The sequence below is a fragment of the Cynocephalus volans genome, chromosome 5 (genome assembly GCF_027409185.1).
Source record: "Cynocephalus volans isolate mCynVol1 chromosome 5, mCynVol1.pri, whole genome shotgun sequence".
NCBI lineage: Eukaryota > Metazoa > Chordata > Mammalia > Dermoptera > Cynocephalidae > Cynocephalus > Cynocephalus volans.
In genome coordinates this window covers 49,734,760-49,755,372 of record NC_084464.1, presented here as the reverse complement: position 1 = coordinate 49,755,372, position 20,613 = coordinate 49,734,760, and the positions used below count along the sequence as shown (strand labels likewise).

Sequence of the window (20,613 nt, the reverse complement as noted above, 5' to 3'; positions counted from 1 at the left end):
TCCTAAAACCCAACCATTTTTTTTTAATGTTAAACTTTTTCAGAGTCATCAATGGCCAGTCAAATCTTTATCATAATGCCATCTCTCTGCTTCTGACTCTTTTACCTCCCTCTACCTCGTGATTACATTGGGCCCACTTAGGTAATACCCATATGAAGGTCAGCTGACTAGCAACGTTAATTGCATCTGCAACCTTAATTGCCCGTTGCCATATGTAACATAACATATGGACAGGTTCTAGGGATAAGGACATAAACATCTTTGGGGAGGGGCATTAATCTGCCTACCACAGCCACTAAATCAGAATTTCTATGAGTGTGACTCAGAAATCTACATTTTTAACTGGTTCCACCAGGTGATTCAACATCATTGCTCTTTTAGTGGTCCCTAATTATTTTTCATTCATTCAACAAAAATTTATCAGTGCCTACCATGTGTTAGGAACTCCTTGAGATGTCAGAAATTCAGATAAGATCCCTATCCTCATCGAATATACCAATTAATAGGAACTGCACTATATACTTCCTCTTTACCAAGCAATCTCCTCATGTTGGACAGTTAAGGTCCTGAGTAACAATTCTTCTCTTTGTTACCTCCAACTCATCTGAAAATTATTCCTAAAAAATATATAATGACAGCTTCCTGAAAAAGTTTCAGATGTAATATAAACCACGTTGAACTAGAATTCAGAAAACCAAGCTTTCTATTTACAATAGCCAAGAGTTGGAACCAACCTAAATGCCCATTGTCAGACCACCAGATAAGGAAAATGTGGTATGTACATAATAGAATACTACTCTGCCATATAAAAGAATGAAATACTGTCATTTGCAGCAGCATGGATGAACTTAGAGAAAATCATGTTAGGTGAACTTAGGTCAGTCTTTTCAATAGATGGCGTTGGGAAAACCGGATGTCCACAATGCAGAAGAATAAAATTGGACCTTTATCTTATACCATACACAGAAATCAACTCAAAATAGATTAAAGACTTAAAGAACTGAAAATGTAAATCTACTGGAAGAAAAGATAAGGAAAAAGCTTCTTGACATTGGTCTGGGCAAAGATTTTTTGGATTTGACCCCAAAGGCACAGTCAACAAAAGCAAAAATAGACAAATGGGACTGCATTAAACTAAAAGGCTCTGCACAGCAAATAGAACAATCAACAGAGTGAAGAGATAACCTATGGAATGCAAACCATATATCTGATAAAGGGTTAACATCCAAAATATATAAGGAACTCAAACAACACAGTAGCAAGAAAATCCGATTTAAAAATGAGCAAAGGACCTGAATAGACATTTCTCAACAGAAGACACACAAATGGCCAGCAGGTGAATGAAAAGGTGCTCAGCATCACTAATCATCAGTTTTATTTTTTAAATGCACACACAATAAAGATTGTCATTAAATCATTTCTTGGCTCCACTTGCATTCAGCACTTGCTCTTGAGAATTTCTTTGCTTTTACCATCTCAACAAGCTCCTTATATCATTTTTTGTAGTCCTTTTTTGTCCTGCCAGGCTTCTGCTATTTTTTCCCCTTTCGCATGTATTTACTGGATACGTTTACAAAGCTTGTTAAAAGCTACTGTTCTGTGCATGGACTTTCAAGTTGTTCTGAAGGTATTGTATTGTCAACTTGAAGCACGACATGTTCTTTTTTAAATTTATCAAAAGACATTTTGTTTGTCATTTTTTTGATGAGGGTCAAGTTTTTGGAGATTCTTTTCTTTGCCAATAACATCTCCGACTGTTCTTTTAACTCCAGAAGAAGAATGTACGTTCATGTAACTGACAATAACTTTTTACCTTGAATGTGTTCCTGCAGGGAAGAGCCTTAAGCTTTAATTAGTAACTGCAGACCAATCTTCTTTTCTGACCAATTTTTACTGCCATTTCCACCTTCAACAGTTGATTTCTCCACATTCTTAGGTGCTTATCACATACAAGCTTCAACTTCCTCTTTTTCTTCTCTAATTTGCTCATTTATTTCTTCCATCTGTTTTACCAGAGCAGCCATTCTTACTGCTTTTGTAGATGAGATGTTTCATGCAAGCACGGTGAACTCGCTAGTTCAAGCCTATCACAAAGTTTTTCCACTTCTTCCATTATTTTAACCTGCTCCTCTCATTGTCAGAAAAGATTCTAAGTCTTCCTTGAATTTGGGGGGTTTTGCCTTTCCCTTTTAATGGCTCTTTCTTTTCTAGACATCTTTTTCCTTCTCTCCCAATAATGCTTGTCTAATTTCCTCTTTTCTCCTTAGCAGATTCTAATTCAGCTTGCCTTCATTTTTCCTTAGCTTATTGATTCTTCCATTTTGCCTCTGCTTTTGCTTTCTTCTTTGATTCTTTCTCAGCTTTTTCTTTTTTGAATTTTTTTATCCTTGCATCACAGCTATATGAATTATTAACTAATGTTCTTATTCAACTTTTTTTTTCTTTGAGTCCTTGTTGCTTTGTTCTGCTTTTTAATCCCTCTTCTCTCATCATGACATTCTACTTTTTTTTTTCTGTATTTAATAAGAAAATTCTCTCCAAGAATAAAAATTATGCCAGAGTGAATAAAATGATGAATTCATATCATCGAGTTTAGGAACTTTTTTTTAATTTGACCATTGGAATTCCTTTTAAACACTGGGGAAAATGCTTCTAAGAAATTGCCCTTTGCTTCAGTTTTGGAAGGAACTGAGTTATCAAACATAGGATCTACACGTTAAATGCTCCTCTTTTCACTGGATCAGACATTACATTAACTTTAATTATGCAAGTGAAGTAGTTTATTGGTTCACCAACTGCTTTCTGTGATGTTTTAAAACCATTGCTTTATGAGATGCTTTGATCTGTCCCTATGTTACTTTGTATGCAGCTTTTGTATGGCCAAGCCCCAAAACTGCATAATGATTCTGGTTCTTCCAGTTTTTCCAGCATGAGAAACTCCTCACCGCAACTCTTCATCTTCTTATCCTCTAGGTAAGAGGTCACCTCCCCAGGTAGAAGGCACTGAGAGTCCTTTCCGGCTCTACCGCCCTGGTGCATTGACTCTACAAAGACCAGGAACCAATGCATGGGCATGACTGACAGCCACTTCCAGATGGAGCCTTCCTGCTGTGGCCATTTCTTTCAGACTTTCAAAAAACAGATCATTTTAATTTTATACAAACTTTTCCCAGAAAATAGAAAAAGAAGGAATACTCCCCTCTCACCCCCCACCCATTTTGAAACTCTAGTGCCAAAAACATGGATAAGAACATTATGAGAAAAGAAAATTAGAGGCTATCTCCCTCATAAATACAGTTTCAAATGATGCTAAACTAAATTATAGAAAACCGAATTTAAGAGTGCTTAAAAATATATGTAATTAAACCGGGACCAAGTGGAGTTTATCCCAGGAATGTTAGGACAGTTTAACTTTAGAAAACTTAAAAATGTCATTCATCATATGAACAGATTGAGGAGGAAAATCCTATAAGCATCTCAATAAATATGTGTAGGAAAAAATTTTTCAAACCCATTCATAACTTAAAAAAATATCTCTTAGTACTAAAACTAATCTGATCAAAGATATATTTAAAACCTATGGAAAGCATCAGACTAAATGGGGGAAATGTTACAAACATTCTCTTCCAAAACAGGATCATAATCAGAATGCCAACTACCAGAATGTCAACTACCACATCTATTTAAGGAGGTAAAGCAGTTCTAGCCAATGCAAAAAAGGTAAAAGAGAAAACATTAAATTAAATGAACAGGGGCTGGAGAGAGAAGTGGGGGCTAGAGCATATGAAGTGGCACACAAAACGTGTCTAATACAGGCAGCCATGAAGAAGATGAGGATTAAATTATACCCTAAAATAAGCACTAAATAGGGTAGGAGACAACAGGAATGATGTTCTTTTTCTCACACTATTCTGTACAAGGTTTTTTCCAAAGTTAACATATTATGTGAATAAGCAAAGTAAACAAAATTGGGCCAGATGGTGAAAGCTTTACTTTATGAAAATAAAAGTACTTATACAAACCTGAATTTTCTTTAGTACAACTGGTGTCTCCTGATCCCATACATGGTTCATTCCTCCATCAGTAATATATGCTTTACATGCTGTCACCATTTGATTTGTTACCTAAAATAAATCAGGTACAAAATAACTACAGGTAAAAAGAGGAATAAACTTCACATAAAGTACCAGCTAGCCACTAAAAAATACATAAACAAATAAAAATAAAAATAAAATTCACATAAGTTTTTTAAATCACAAGCATAAAAATATGATAAATAGTAAACTTAATAGAGTGAATGAATCACAGAATACAAAAAAAAAACAACCAAAGAAATACATATTCTAGTGAAAACAAAGAAAACCTAAAGTTTTCTACTGCATTTACCTACTGCATTTAAGTTAATGTCACAAGGACCATAAATTTAAAAGGCAACTATATTTTCTACTTGTCTATTCCTCCTTTACTTAGGTCTTGATCTAGTTCAAGTGTGATTCTCTTACCATCCTTCAACAGGCAGACTATAAATGTAACCACCTCTCACATTCCCTGAAATAGTGAAGAAAAAATCTCTCATATCTAATGGATCTAATAGAGATTAGATCAACATGGCAACTGACACACAGAATTCGGGAGAATTCCTAAAATGTAGAATGCACACAGGATGGGGGGGTGGTATAAAAATAACTAGAGAAAACCAGAACCCAGTTCTGAAAAAGGTTACTGTGACATTGAGATGGTTCTGGAAAATTTTCAGGATTGAAGACAATGTGAGGTCTGAACAGAAGTGACTCCATTTTGTTAAAACTTTTAATTTGAAAACTTGTTCTCAATTATGTCAAGTGAAATAAACCAGACAAAGAAACAGAAATACCACATGTTCTCACTCATAACTGGCTGCTAGGAAGGAGGGGGGGGCAGAAGGAGGGAAAAAGGAAGGAATGAAGGAAAGAAAGAAAAAGCACAACAATACATTGAACTTTCAGAAGAGGAAAACAATCCTAAGGCTGCTAGAGATGGGGGGGTGGGAGAGAGAGGGGTTTGGGAAGTGATAGGTCAGGCAAAGGGCATATAGAAATATCACGATTTCTAAGAATGAATATGCTAATAATAAATTTTAAAAATTAAAACAACAACAACAAAAAAAAAACTTGTTCTCTCCTGTAACGCTAACCACATAGCCTGCAGCTAATTGCCAGAACACAATGACTCTTGCTCTCACATTGTACACAAATAATTAGAGAAAAATTATTAACCCAGATGGCCATTCTTTACTACTTACTAACCTGATCTTGTTTGAAAATAACAGAAACTGAGCCCATGGAGGAGGAAGTGTGATGCTGGTCAACTTCCACCCAGGAAGTTCCTTGACGATTATCTGAAACATTCAAGCATGTCTGCACATCCCCTCTTGGTCACCATGAATCAACTTGCCCACCCCAGACCCCTATAAAACCCTTTGGCAAAGCTGGGAGAAGCAGAGATGGTCCATGGTCTTTGAGACATAAGTCCACCATTTCCCCAGGCTGCTGGCTTCCTGATTAAAGGCTACCTTTCCTTAAATCGACACTTGTCTCTCAATGACTGGCTATTGAGCAGCGAGCAAACAGACCTTTGGGTCTCGGTAATAAGGTGACCTTCAGTTGTGACCCTGCACACCGATTTGGAGCAACTTGTACAGCAGGCAATAGTGATATTTGCTGGAAGGACAAACTCGTGAGTTTGGACCACAGTCTTGGGGAGGTGTGGCCATGCCCCAGCTGCACCCCAAACCCCACCACAAGAGATGAACTAGTAAACAGAACAGGGAGGCAAATTGGGAGTCTCAAATACAAAGTGGGCAGACAACCAAGAATCGCCAAGCAATTGAGGAAAACAAAGACAGGAACGAGGCATTAAAATCAAAAAAGAGAAGAAATACAGAAAAGATATATGTAAAATCTTTTAAAATATCTTTTATTAATTAAATTAATTCTTGAGAAAGATATGACAGGATTTTATACCCATGAAAAGAAGACAACTAGAGAACTTGGAAAATGAATATTTTGTTGTCAAAAAAAAAAGCCTCTAACCAGCAACTGATATACACTATTAAATAAAGGGCAAATATGTGTGGGAGAAAAAAAATTAAGAGAAATGGAGGTTAGATTCAAGAAGAGAGAATAAATTGAACAGGTAGTTCAGGAATAGTAAAAGGCAAAAGAGAACTATTTCCCAGAGATGAAAAGAAAAAGCAAATATAGAACAACATAAATTTTAAAAGACCACATCAGTTTGAACTTTTAGAAGTTCAAGGATAAAGAAAAAATTCTACAAACTTCCTGGAAGAATAAAATCAGTTACTTACAAAGGAAAAAAGAATCAGAATCAAACTTCTCATCAACAATATTGGATACTAGCCAATGATTGAGCAATATCTTCAAAGTTCCAGGAGAAAATGATGTTGGGCTTAAAATCTCAGTCAAACTAGCATTTGAGTGGTCAGACAAAATAAAGCTATTATCAGACATGTGGGTATTCAGGAAGTTCACCACCCACAGACCTTCTATGAAAGAATTACTTGAGAACTGTTTTTCAGCAAAAGAAACAATAAATCCAAGATGGAGGAAATGTAGCAATCACAAAACAGTGGTGAACAAAGAAACCAGCAATACTTAGATTTTAGTCTGATACTTCTTGAGTCATAATGTTGAAAAAAATGTTAACAATAACATAGAATTATTAGAGAAAAAATTACTCAATGACAGGGCTGGCCTGTGGCTCACATGGGAGAGTGTGGTGCTGGTAACACCAAGGCCACGGGTTCAGATCCCTATATAGGGATGGCCGGTCAGCTCACTTGGGAGAGCGTGGTGCTGACAACACCAAGTCAAGGGTTAAGATCCCCTTACCGGTCATCTTTAAAAGAAAAAATTACTCAATGACACTTGTTAAAGAACGGTGAGGAAGACTTTATTCAGGACCATTGTGGTAGGTACAGGAACCACTGCAAAAGGGTCTTGCAATGTGGAAGAGAAAGCGGACTCAACTCTGAATACAGCATGGCAAGTGGGAATTTATAACCAAGGAGTGGGGAGGGGGACCAGGGGTCAGTAGACAGAAAATTGTTAAGAGGAAACATTAGGGGTTAGAGGGATTCTGGCTAAACCAACCTAACAGGCCAGTGTGATCAGAAAGAACCCAGTCGAATGGGGGTGGTGGGGTGGTTTGCTAAACTGACTTAGCAGGGTTCTTTGCTAAAACTGGATTTTACAAGGAAGTACACAGATGGGCCTAGCAGAAAATTCAGAAACCTGACTAAAGTTTGGCCAAGCAAAGAATCTTGGTCAGTGCTAAAAACGATCTCAATATGAAACATACATAGCAGGAAGTAAGGAGGTAAATAAAGGGAAAGAATCTTAAGATTCTTGTCTTGTTTAGGACATAGAGAGTGATTGAATCTACAGTTTGCTTTTTCTTTTTTTTTAGTTGAAATGTGACTGTGACTTTATATATTTAGTTCTGCTTGAACCATTTACAAAGAATCCTATTCATGTGTTTCTTGGGTAATTTTTCAAATTATTTTAAATAATTAGCCATACAGTGCTATATAGGAAGATTTTACACAAACTCTAGTGCCTGTGGGAGTAGCCGAAGAAGCATTAATAGTGAACACAATCCTTATCTCTTGAGTAGAATCGAAATGATTTGGAGTGAATAAATTAAAAAACCACCAGGTACCTTTAAACAAAATGTCTCAGGGCTTACCTCTGACAAGAAGAAAGGTATCAATTACGCCCTCAATCGAGTACAACTGACTCCAGTGAATACCTTTCTTTTCTTGTCTGCTGGAAGTATTAAAATAATTCCCTTCCCAGGCCCAGAGAGAAAGAATTGTTACCTTTTCACAGAATTGCCTGGACAGTTTCTTCCCTTAGAAACTTACCTTGATAAACAATGAGGTCATTCTCTCTGAGGAATTATAATACCTTGACACACTGTGAATCATTCTGATGGCATTAATCAAATTTTGTATTCCGTGTGCCATGGAAACCTAAAATTGAAATAATTAAGTGAATTCCATCATATGTTTATAGTTTTAATAACCAATTTTCTATAATATTCAGAACTCTAAACATATACAAAATAGTATAACATTTTTATCTTCAAGTCAAATTTACTAAATGTAATGTGGTATCCTGGACTGAATCCTGGAATAGAAAAAAGGACATTAGTTTTGACCAACATGCCAAGGTAATGTAAGACATTAACAGGAGAACTGAGTGAAGAGAATTCTGTACCATATTTGCAACTTTTCTGCAAATTTGAACTTAAAGGTTTATTTTAAAATAAAATGTCAGAGGGAAAGAAACTTTAAAGATTAACAGTTCAATCTTCTCTTTTTAAAAAAAGATGAAAAACTTGACACCTTGAAGGTGACTTACTTATGGTCAGAAAGCTAGTTAAAAACAGAGATCAGGCTAGAACTCATTTTCACATACTCAATTCAATGCACCTTTCAGCAAACCTACTAAGTGCCACTAGGTTCCAAAGATATTGGGAGAAATACAAAGATAAAAAAACTATTTGGGAGGAGCTCTCCTCTTAACAGAGTGGAAGAGACTCACACAACAAGCAAACCAAGTAGAACAACGTAGAGCCGAGCAGAATGAGTACAGCAAAGATATAAGACAAGCGCTAACATATGCTGAATTCTTACTACATGCCAGGCAATAGGCTAAGAGTTTTACATATTAATTTATGTCAACAATGACCATTTGAGGCAGGTTTAATTTCATCAGATCTAAAACATCACTAATTGTAAGAGTGCACCATTACTTTATGTACTACTGAGAGGGAAAAAAAACCCAAAAAACCCAAGATGGGGAGTTTAACTCCCACATAAAACTAAGCCACCAAGGGGCTGCACCCTCTCTGTTAAGGTAAACATGAAATAAACTGGCCATGGAGAAGAAAACAGAAACTAAACTTACATGTGCCAATCTTCCCGTTACTAGGGGAAGGAGGAAAAATGAGCTCCCTTGAAAATTTGTACCACAAGTTGGCACTCAGCTGCAGTCTGAATTCACAGTAATGGTACTAAAAATAAAGACAAAATAAAACCAAAAAACTACTCTCAATGACAGAACTAACAATTTAAGATGGTATCAAGTCACATCAATGACGATTCATAAAACCCAACTATAAAATGTGTCCTGAGTTCAGATATGTTAAAGTGTGAAAAAATGCGTGTCTTAGAAGCTCTAAAATAAAGTATCATTATGATTCCAACTTTGCAAATGAGAAAATAGAGAGGTAAGGAAGTTAAGTACTTTGCCTAAAGTCCTACCGCTAGAAGTTATGTAGATGAGATTTTGAGACTCTGCTTGTAACCACTCTGCAAAGCACTATGGAAGAACAGTTAAGGTCAATGGCAAAGTAAGTACTCCTAACTCTAATGAAGAAAACTCAGGGATGGCATCAAATGGGTCCTTCAGGAAAATGTCCTTCATTTGAATTTTAAACATCATTGTATATCATAGTAGTTTCTTGAGTATACAGTTCTTGCCTATCTACATACAGTGTTCAGACTTTTGTATGTACAATATATAATAATAGATATGCCTAAAGCACAATACCAGGATGACAAAAATAAAACATATAAAATTTATGAACCAGAAATGAAAGCATGAGTTCTCTGCACTTTTTCCACCCAAATGAAAGTTACAAACTATACATCAATTGCTGGTTGCTTTTCATCAGAATAAAGAAAATGAGGGAAAAAAAGAATTTTTGAAACTAAAGAAATAGTGGGTGTATGAGTGGGAAGCAATTATATGACTCAATACTATTAGGACTTCTGTCATTTCAAAAAGGAAAGCTTGAAACCTTCCTATATCAGAGAAAGTAAAAAGCTCAACAACAACAAAATAATAATAATAAGGCACATCCATGGCTAGAGCAATTGAACAAAGTTCTTTATAAATTACAGGGATGGAAAAAAATACCAGAACTAAACAATTTTAAATGTATATGGATTTAAATAAGTCTTTTGAATCAAGAAGTTGAAATTAGTATACCTTAAAATTTAGAGGTCTTGATAACAATAAAAGCATTCTATCTTTCTTCCGTTTACTTTTTATAATGAAAAGCTTTAAATATGTAGAAAAGTACAGAGAATAGCATAATGACCACCTATAACCATCACTAGATTTGACAAATGTTAACATTTTGTTATATTCGTTTCATTTTTCACATCAAGAGCTATAAGGGCACTTCAAAAAGTTACAGAAAGATTCACATTAACTTTTAATTCTATTTTTCCACAAACTTTTGAAGTACCCTCATACTTGCAGGTAGTCCCAGAGTAGTCTTTAGGTATAGGTGTGTTTCATATTTGCATTTTCAATTCTTGTGAGTAATCCCAAATGCCTGTGATATGTAATAATTCCAATTTTTCTTAGCCATAAATTTTAATTGCTCACGTTGTAAGGTTGGGGAATCGAGTCATTGAGCTACTGAGTGAGCCAAGCAACAGCCCTATTTCTCCAACATCGTACAATTTGGTTTTCTTGTCATAGTAACGTACACAAAAATACCTAGGAAGTGATATAAATGTTCTTACATGAAACACATTTTACCAAGATTCCCATCCCAAGTCTAGTTGCTGGTAGTAGGGGTAAAAATGAGCAGAGAATAAAGCTTAAGAAAGCCAGTTCTTTACAAACAACAATAACAATGCTATTAAGTTTTAAATAAAATCTACCATCTCTTTATGGAATCAGGTAAAAGAATTTGCTTCTGAAAAGTTCTCCTATTCTCTTTAATGGTGCTGCCTGATGGATGATGGATTCCCACACAGCAGTAAGAGCTATGCCTTCTCAGGGCTCTCAACCCACATTTTTCCCTCCCCTCCCATATTAAACTTCTTGGCTATTGATGCCTTCTTGGAATGGATTTGAACTGCCCCTACACCTCCCTCTTCTTCAAAGGTAAGTGATATAAGTCTTAGACTCTTACCCTTTCCCTCACCTATATAGAAGATTAAACTCTCTCCTCAAAAACTAGAATGGAAAATACTGAACACAGATATGAGAAACTAACCATGAATTATTTTGAAAGTATTTTAACATAGAGAACACCTTGAAGCAGCATAGTGAAGTGGGGAAAAAATACAACTCATAATGCTACAGAGTGCTAGATTCAAATTTGGTCCCATCACTGATAGTTGCAGAAATGCTCAAACTCAGTTTCCTAATTTTTAAAATGAGGGTTGTGGTGCACACAAAATGAAAATGTGTTTAAGGCATGCAGTAGAATGCCTAGAACAAAAGGTCAGGGGTTCTCAAGCCTGTGAACATCTTTAAAAATGTAACTGCCTGTGCAGGCTTTCTGCCTACAAACAATTCAAAGAAGAGGCAACAGCCAGCCAAGACTGAGAAATACTGCCCTAAGTTCGCAACAAATACTAGCTTCCTTGACTTCTCCTTCCTATCGAAAGAATAGAGGGTTTTCTATAATTTTTATATTTCGTATGAAATGTTATAAAACACTAGATAATTTATAAATTCAAAATTAATAGAAACTTTTAAAAAGTAAAAGCAAATGGTAGTGTGAATATGTTCTTTAAAGAAATTCTATAGAAAGATGAGAACATTAGGCTAGAAACTAGAATATGGCTTCTGTTCTGCATCACTGATTAGCTGAGTGATGCTGGCTAAGTCACTGTGCCTTGAGTTTTGTTTCCCAGTTTGTAAACTGAGAAATATCTACCATGGTAGGCAGCCTCCACGATGGCCCAGTGATGCTCACCTTCATGGTATTCACACCCTTATATAATCCCCTCCCTCTCTGATTTGCTTCTAACCAATAGAATACAACAGAAATGATGAGATTAGGTTACAAAAAGATGGTGGCTTCCACTTGGGCACTCTTTCCTGCTCATTGTTGGATCACTTGTCCCATGGAGAGTCCCACAGGGCAAGGGACTGAAGCCTGCCAACTATCATGTGAGTGAGCTTAGAAACAGACCCTCCCCAGTCAGCCTCCCCTACAGATGAACCACAGCCCCAGTTAATAGCCTGTCTGCAACCTCATGAGAGACCATGAAGCAGAGGCATTCAGATACACCTCGCCTGGATTCCTGACCCACAGATATTGCAAAGTAATGAACGCTCGTTGTTTTAAGCCACTCAGTGCTGGGATAATTTGTTATGTAGCAATGGATAACTATTATATTTGTGTTGCTCAATTCACAAATGAGGTCATACGATAATGCTATAAGTTTAAATGGGGGTTAAATTATTAAATATAGTATATAATTCATTATAAATATATAATAGGAAAACATCTTTTAAATAACTTTTTTGCAGTATATGTTTTTAGCAATGAAAACATATTGCAGTTATTTCAAAATGCATTAATTATATAAGTTAATTTTTAAAACTGCACTTTAAAAAGCATACTTACTAGGTCATAGTTATAGAGAGGTTGACATACTTTTTCCAGAGTGTACAAATATCTGACATTATCTTTTGATTCATTGGCTGTATCAGTGATTCTTGCATCCAAATCACGCCAATTCTAAGAAAAAAAGTATAAGAATTCTATAAAAATTCGAATATGTCAGTGTGCTAAAGTTTATTTAAGAAATTCAAGCTGTCTTCTCTAATCATACATACACTAAAATAGTAGATAATTAAGTGTGATTAGTATATATTTTTCTTATAATATTTAAGACTTAAGGTTATCATAAACACCTTAAATGATGTACTAAAACTGAAGATTCCTTCCAGTTGTAATTAACATCATGTTTATAGGCTTGAATTGGACAGGCTTCCATCAGGAGTGACTTTTCCAGGTTAGATATTTGTAACATTATGTCAGTCTGTGTCTTCAAGAATGGGTCAAGTTATTAACAGAACATTATTCCAAGAAGATATCCCTACTAGCCAAGTGAACTCAATCTGAACTCAACATTTTCTTGCAAGTGGTCAGCAAATAGTCCCTGCATAAGTAACTCTATGAAAAAGTTCTTCCTCGTTTTGAGAAGATATCTGTCTTCCGTAATCTCCACTCACTTGGTGTAGTTTCATCTAATGGAACCACAGAGAACACACAACATACCTTTAAATATTTTTAAATATATTTTTTTAAATATAAGGCTTTTACCATATCATGCACTAAGTCTTTCAATCAAAGATAAACACTCTATGTGCCTTAAGTCATTTAACGAGATATGGTCTCGATAACTTCAACATCTGGGACTTTCTACTCTGCACACACACACCGCTTCTTGTCAATATCACTCTAAACATGTATACCTCGGAAATGAAAGCAAAGCTTTCAATGTGATCAGGACAACGCTGAGAAGAACCAAAGCATCACCTTCCTTTTTCTGGAAACTATATCTCTCAGAAGGCAGCCTAGGATCAAGTTCACTTTTTGACCAATAGTATCTTTCTATCAATTGATTCAACTAAAACTACTAAGTCTTTATCCAAACGTTACTTGATAAATTTCTTTCTTGGTAGCAGGATTTTTTGTCTATTCTTAATAAATGTTATCTTATTCTTAACTGACCACTCTTCCACAGTAAGGGCAACAAAATCAAATGCCTGCCTGAGAATTGGTCAGAAATGAAGATAACATGAAATTGTGAGGCCTGCCCAGCAAAAACAAAAAGAACATGCATTGACTAAACCATTAAAAAAATTATGGGAGCCAAACAATATGTCTACAAGCACATCCACCCAAGGGGTTGGGGATATCAGTAAGGGAACCCCATTGTTACTAATGAAGACTTACTTCAATCTTGACACTGCCATCCAATATATTTCTTTCCCTCCCTCTTCAGTGCCATCCATGGATTTGCCACCATGTCATTTGTATTCTTACTAAAGTCAATGATTAACCTTTTTCATATAAAAAGGCTGAAGGTCATTATAGCAGGTCACTAAAAACCTCTATCTACTAGTTTAAATTGTAAATGCCTTTGACCCGTAATGAAGTACTGATACATGCTTCAGCAGGTATAAACCTTGAAACATTATGCTAAAGTGAAAGAAGGTCACATATTATATGATTCCAGTTATACGAAATGTCCAGAATAGGCAAATCTACAGAGACAGAAAGTAGATTAGGGCTTGTGGGGGTTGGGCGGGGAGACAGGAGGAGATGGGGAAGGTGATAACTGAAAGGAATGGAGATTCTTTTTCAGGTAATAAAAATGTTCTTAAATAAATGGTAGTGATGGCTGCACAACTCTGTGAATATACAAAAAATCACTCAATTGTACACTTTAAATAGGCGAAATGAATAGTATGTTCAAGACTGTTGCAGAAAGAAAGAAAGATTTGACTGTCCAAAAACAGGAAAATGATCAGATAAAACCTGCTACATTAACATTTTGGAAAACTACACAGCTCAATCTAACAGGCACAATTTTCCAAAATATACTACGGGTTTGGGGGATGTAAAGAATATTATGGTATGACTCTATTTAATTTAAAAATTAGGAACACAAAACAAAACTATGTCATTTCACATGTGCTTAGTAAACTCATATATACATGCTACAGAAGATGTTTGGAGCAGAAAACAAAATAGAAAACTGGTTGTCTCTCTGTGCTTAGCATTCAGGAACAAGAGTCGGAAGAGTGTGAGGATGTGTGATTAAGTAAGACTTATACGTACTGTTTAAATCTTTACTAAAAAAGTATTAGGGCATTTTTGTAAGAAAATATATTGTTTTTAATAAAGAATAAAATAAGGAAAAGGGTCTGAAAATAATCAAGCCAAACCGTAAATGAAGATGACCTAGAGGAAAGAAGGTGGAGTCATGGGAGTGAGACGTATGATGAGACGGCATTTTAGCTCTTCACTCCCTATGTAGTTCTTTACCTCAATGAGCCTGTACTGATTTCTGTATTGACTTACAATTTCAAAATCTATTTAAAAATAAAAAAATATAAGATGATCACTTTTCTGGCAATTACCCCATAGTAGTATTGTGAAAATTGGTGTGCAAAATATTGAAAACTAAATCTTCATTTCCTCTTCTGGACATAACTGTGGTATATGAAAAAGTCTTACTCAAAGTGTAATGCTTCTAAATACATGATTCCTATATATTATGCTAAGAAGCAGGTCAACAAGGGTAATTTTCTAGTCGGTTGTTCTGAAGTATACCAAACTTTAAAATAGAAGGCCTTTTACCTTTAACAGTTTGGAGTGTGCTACATTTAGCACATTTATGACAGCCTTACAACTTGGCCCTTTAATCTGCTCAATGATATAGTTGAACTTGGCTGACATACGTTTCCAGTGTTCCAATTCAGTGAGTGGTCCTGAATCATCAGCTTCTTTTCTCATCTGTTCACTTTCGATAAGTACCTGCAATCAAAAGAACTTATAAAATATAGAAATATTACATTCTCCATTGTTGAAATTTCATTGCATCTTTTCAAAGGAAGCTAAAAGTATAAATAATATTTAATACTAAATAATGTTAAAAATTCTTAGCAAATTATGTTTGCTGGAGATTTTTGGTAGATACTATTTGTCACGTTGAAGGGAACATCATACTTAAAGGTGAAATTCAACTTAAAACCAAGGACACGACAAGTTTGCCACTATCACCACCCATTTCTATTCTACTGGTAATGGAAGTCCCAGAACAAGATAAGTAAAGTAAGAAGGGTGTAAGAATTGGAAATGAAAAAACAAAAATGGTATAATCACAGATGATAAGGTAGGCTACATTTTAAATATTCAAGAATATCTAAAGACAAACTTTTACAATTAATAAACATGAACAATTCAGTAAGGTTGCTGAATCTATACAGAAAAATCAGTACCACTTTGATGGAGTTTGGATGCACTGTCCCCTCCAAAACTCATGTGGAAATTTGATCTCCAATGTGGCAGTGTTAGAAACTGATTGAGTCATAGAGGTGGATCCCTCATGAATGGATTAATGCTCTCGCTGGGGGAGGGGGGATTAGTGAGTGAGTTCTCGCTGTATTAGTTCCCCCAAGAGCTGGTTGTTTAATAGACCCTGGCACGTCCTCTCACTCTCTTGCTTCCTCTCACCATGTGATCTGCTCATATCCTCTGGCTGCCTTGCCACTTTCCACCTTGAGTAGAAGCAGCCTGAGGCCCATGCCAGATGAGCCCAGAACCATAAGCCAAATAAACCTCTGTTCTTTATAAATTACCCAGTCTCAGGAATTTTGTTACATCAACACAAAACAGACTAATACACACTTCTTTACAAGCAATCTAACAATCTGAAAATATAATTTCCAAAAAGATACCATTTGCAATAACAAATCATAACTATGACAAGATACCTACAAATTAATCTAACAAAAGATGTGCAAGATCTTCTTAGAGAAAATTAGAAAACTTGTTTTGCACACCCAAAAAGTCCTAAACAGAGATGTATAGACCATATTTAGCAGGGTTTTTTATGATACTTAACAAACAAGTCTTAAAATTAATTTTTAAGAACAATTAGCCAGAAATAATCAATGCAATTTTGAAGAAAAACATAGAGAAGAGACGTGGCATCCAAATGTTGATTTAGTAAAAAGCTGTATAAATTAAAGGAGCACAGTATGTTTACAAGAACAAATAAGTAGATCAGTGGGACAGACAATGGGTCTAGAAACTTGATATATGACAGAGGTGATATCACAAATTTGATTCCACCAATGGGGGGGGGAAGAAGATATAACAACCACAATTATTTGAAGTTGATACGACAAGCAAACAGAAAGGACATTGTTGGGGGGAGGGGGGAGGGAGAAGGGAGGGAGGTTTTGGTGACGGGGAGCAATAATCAGCTACAATGTATATCGACAAAATAAAATTTAAAAAAAAAAAAAAATTTGATTCCACCAACTTTTTGAAGTATCCTTGTATAAAGAAAAGCACATAATCATCATAGTCACAACTAGGGGAGAGAAAAGGCATTTAAAACTGGGAAGAAGAATGCAGGGGCATCACACGGTGCTGGTAATGTTCTATTCCTTTTTTTTTTAATTGAAACATAATTGATTATACACATTTGTAGGGTACAGAGTTGAATATCAATACCTGTGTACAATATGTAATGATCAAATCAGGATAATTAGTATATTCATCATTACAAAATGTGATCATTCTTTAACTTGTGCAAAGGTTACACAGGTGTTCATTTAACAACAATTTGTTTCTTTTATTGTATTTGTTTTTGTGTTATATTTCACTGTTTAAAATAAATTAATGCTTTAGGAGAATATCTTCATAACACTAGAGTAAAAAAGGGTTTCTTAAATAAAACAGAAAAAGCAAAGTTCATAGTCACTGGAGGTAGCTAAGTTGAGGCTGGCTCAACATTTGTAATTAATATATTTAACTACATTAAAATTGAAAACTTCCACATGACTAAAGACACCATAACAAATGAAAAGACATGACACAATGGGGACTGATGGAGTTTGGATGTGTTGTCCTCCCAGAACTCATGTGGAAATCTGATCCCCAATGTGGCAGTGTTGGGAGTCTTTGACTCATGGGGGAGGATCCCTCATGAATTGATTAATGCTCTCCCTGGGAGGTGGGTAGAGAGTGAATTCTCACTCTATTAGTTCCCAAGAGTGCTGGTTGTTTAAAAGACCCTGGCACCTCCTCTCCCTCTTGTTCCTCTCACCATGTGATCTGCTTGTACCCACTGGCTGCCTGCTGCTTTCCACCATGAGTAGAAGCAGCCTGAGGCCCGCACCAGATACGGCTGTCCCAGAATCATAAGCCAAATAAACCTCTGTTCTTTATATATTACCCAGTCTCAGATATTCTGTTACAGCAACACAAAGTAGACAAATACAGGGACCAACAAAGGATTAACATCTGGAAAATACTATTTAAATTCCAACAATTCAGTAAGATAGCATCAAGCAATTCAAAAGAAAACTGGGTAAAGGACATGAACAAGCAACTCCACCGAGAGAAAACTCAAATAGCCATTAAACATGGTCAACCTCAACAGTATTTAGGGTAATGCAAAGTAAATCAAGATATTACTTCACACCCAAATGGGATATATGCCCTTACAGAAGAGAACCCAGAGAACTGCCTTCCCCCTTCCACCACGTGAAGGTACAGGGAGAAGACTGCTATCTGTGAACCAGGAAGTAGGACTTCACCAGACATTAAATCTGCCAGAACTTTGATCTTTGACTTAACCAGCCTCCAGAACTGTGAGAAAGAAATGTCTGTTGTTTATAAGCCATCCACTTTATTATATTTTGTTATAGTAGCCCTAAAGGATTGAGACAGGTATTATACAATATAAAGATTTTAAACACAAATACAAGGGGACTTCAAAAAGTTCGTGGAAAAATGGAATTAAAAGATAAAAATAAAACTATAAACTTTATTTCTCAACAAGTTCCATCAAGTTCAAGACACTTTTGTAAGCAATGATATCAGCAATTTAGTCCACCTCTAAAGAACTGAGGGTCCTGAGAACTTAACCATGTCAATGCAGTCTTTTTTACATTATTAACTGAAGAAATGGGTGTCCTTAAAAGATGTTTTAAGATTGGGAAACAAAAAGAAATCAGAAAGAGCCAAAGAAGGTCTGTATGGTGGATGCCTAATGATTTCCAAACTCTTGCAAAATTGCCCTTGTTTGATGAGAGGAATGAGCAGGAGCACGATCACGGTGAAGAAGGACTTTTCTGGGCCGGCCCCATGGCGCACTCAGGAGAGTGCAGCACTTGGGAGCACAGCAGCGCTCCTGCCGTGGGTTCGGATCCTATATAGGAATGGCCGGTGCGCTCACTGGCTGAGGGCGGTGCAGGCGACACCAAGCCAAGGGTTGTGATCCCCTTACCAGTCACAAAAAGACAAAAAAAAAAAAAAAAAAGAGGAAGGACTTTTCTGGTGAAGCTTTCTGGGACAATTTTCTGCTAAAGCTTTGGCTAATTACCTCAAAACACTCTGATAATAAGCAGATGTTATCATTCCTTGGCCTTCCAGAATGTCAACAAGCAAAACGCCCTGAGCATCCCAAAAAACTGTTGCCATGACCTTTGCTCTTGACCAGTCATCTTGTGCTTTGACTGGACTATTTCCACCTCTCGATAGCCATTGCTTTGATTGTGTTTGTCTTCAGGATTATACTAGTAAAGCCAGGTTTCATCTCCTGTTACTATTCTTCAAAGAAATGCTTCAGGATCTTGATCCCACTTATGTTAAATTTCCATTGAAAGCTCGGCTCTTATCTGCAGCTGATCTGGGTGCAACAATTTTGGCACCAATTGAGTGGAAAGTTTGTTCAACATAAGCTGATCCAAGTGAGATATCTATGTTGTTGGCTTCTGTTTCTGTTGTTAATTGTCAGTTCTCTTCAATCAGGGCACAAACAAGATTAATTTTTCCTCACAAATTGATGTGGATGGTCTGCTGCTGTGGGCTTCATCTTCAATATTGTCTCATCTCTTCTTAAAACACGTTATCCATTTGTAAACTGCTAATTTTTTTAGGGCGTTATCCCCATAAGCTTTTCATAAAGCATCAGTGATTTCACAATTCTTCCATAATTCACTATAAATTTGATGTTGTTGTTTCTTCAGTGTTAGCAGAATTCATTTTATTATGATAGTGGCACTTTTCAAAATGATGTCTCATCCTTCTTAGTGCCTCAAACTAAATCCTGTTCAGACACATGTAACAAGGTAGTATGAGTTTATATTGGTGCAAAAAAATTTGTACTCCATGCATAGTTTTTTTTATAATACGCATTTTCTATGAACTTTTTGAAGAACCCTTGTATAGATTCTTCATATGTAATATAAAGAGTATATATATGTAAAAGCAATAGAAATACAAAACATTCAAGGGAATGGGAGACAATAACAAGAGGATAGTGATATATAGAGGGAGGGAAACAAAAGCATTGGAAGCTTTAGCTAAAATGAAAGAGACAAGAAGCAAATACAAAAAACAGGTGACATCTGTTTAATCTCAGTGGTAGTTACATGTGTGTTATATCATTTTTTGCATTTTTTATGTTTATAACTTTTGATAATTAAAATTGTGATAGAATTTTTAAGAATACAACTGAGGTTACATACATAATGGATTTTTTAAACCCCTGAAAGTTATATCTTAAATCAATGAAATGCTTTTGATTTTAACCATGGTATATAAAATTCTTATTACAAGCTCCTCCATGTCCTCAAACACAGGATCCTAGACATAATTTAAACCTTCTCTAAATTTCTGAAAGTCTATAAAATTTGAATCACTGAATGAAAATTTTAAATAAACCTTAAAATTTAGCCAAATCCAACAACCCTTTTGATGTCTTAATTCCTGTTACAATATGACTCACAGGTGACAATTCAGGCTTAAATTGGATACTTCCAGTTACGTACTGCTTTCCATTTTCAGGGAGGAAAATACTATTAAAAAGTTATCCTGCAGGAGCCGATTCCTGCCCCCTCTGCCTAGAAGCAGGCAAGCAGCAAAGCACCCCCAAAAACAACACTTCTATGTGGGTGACCAACCCCAGGCACTGCCTCAACCAGAGTTGCTGAAAAGCAGCTCGATGCCACAGCAGTAGCCACAGCCACCATACAGGTG

General features: G+C 35.9%; 1 protein-coding gene and 1 pseudogene across 2 annotated transcripts in view; both read right to left on the bottom strand.

The window, feature by feature from the left end:
- The window catches only part of DNAH8 (dynein axonemal heavy chain 8), a 272,139-nt gene that overhangs the window by 243,985 nt on the left and 7,541 nt on the right, over positions 1 to 20,613 (bottom strand). For both annotated transcript variants that reach the window (XM_063096081.1, XM_063096082.1), the window contains exons 4-7: positions 15,196 to 15,372; positions 12,448 to 12,561; positions 7,925 to 8,032; positions 4,023 to 4,124 (exon numbers count right to left, since the gene is read on the bottom strand). In XM_063096081.1, the coding sequence (XP_062952151.1) occupies positions 4,023 to 4,124; positions 7,925 to 8,032; positions 12,448 to 12,561; positions 15,196 to 15,372 (501 nt within the window). The remainder of the gene's footprint in view (positions 1 to 4,022; positions 4,125 to 7,924; positions 8,033 to 12,447; positions 12,562 to 15,195; positions 15,373 to 20,613) is intronic.
- LOC134378144 (dnaJ homolog subfamily C member 2-like) lies at positions 1,415 to 3,075 on the bottom strand (annotated as a pseudogene).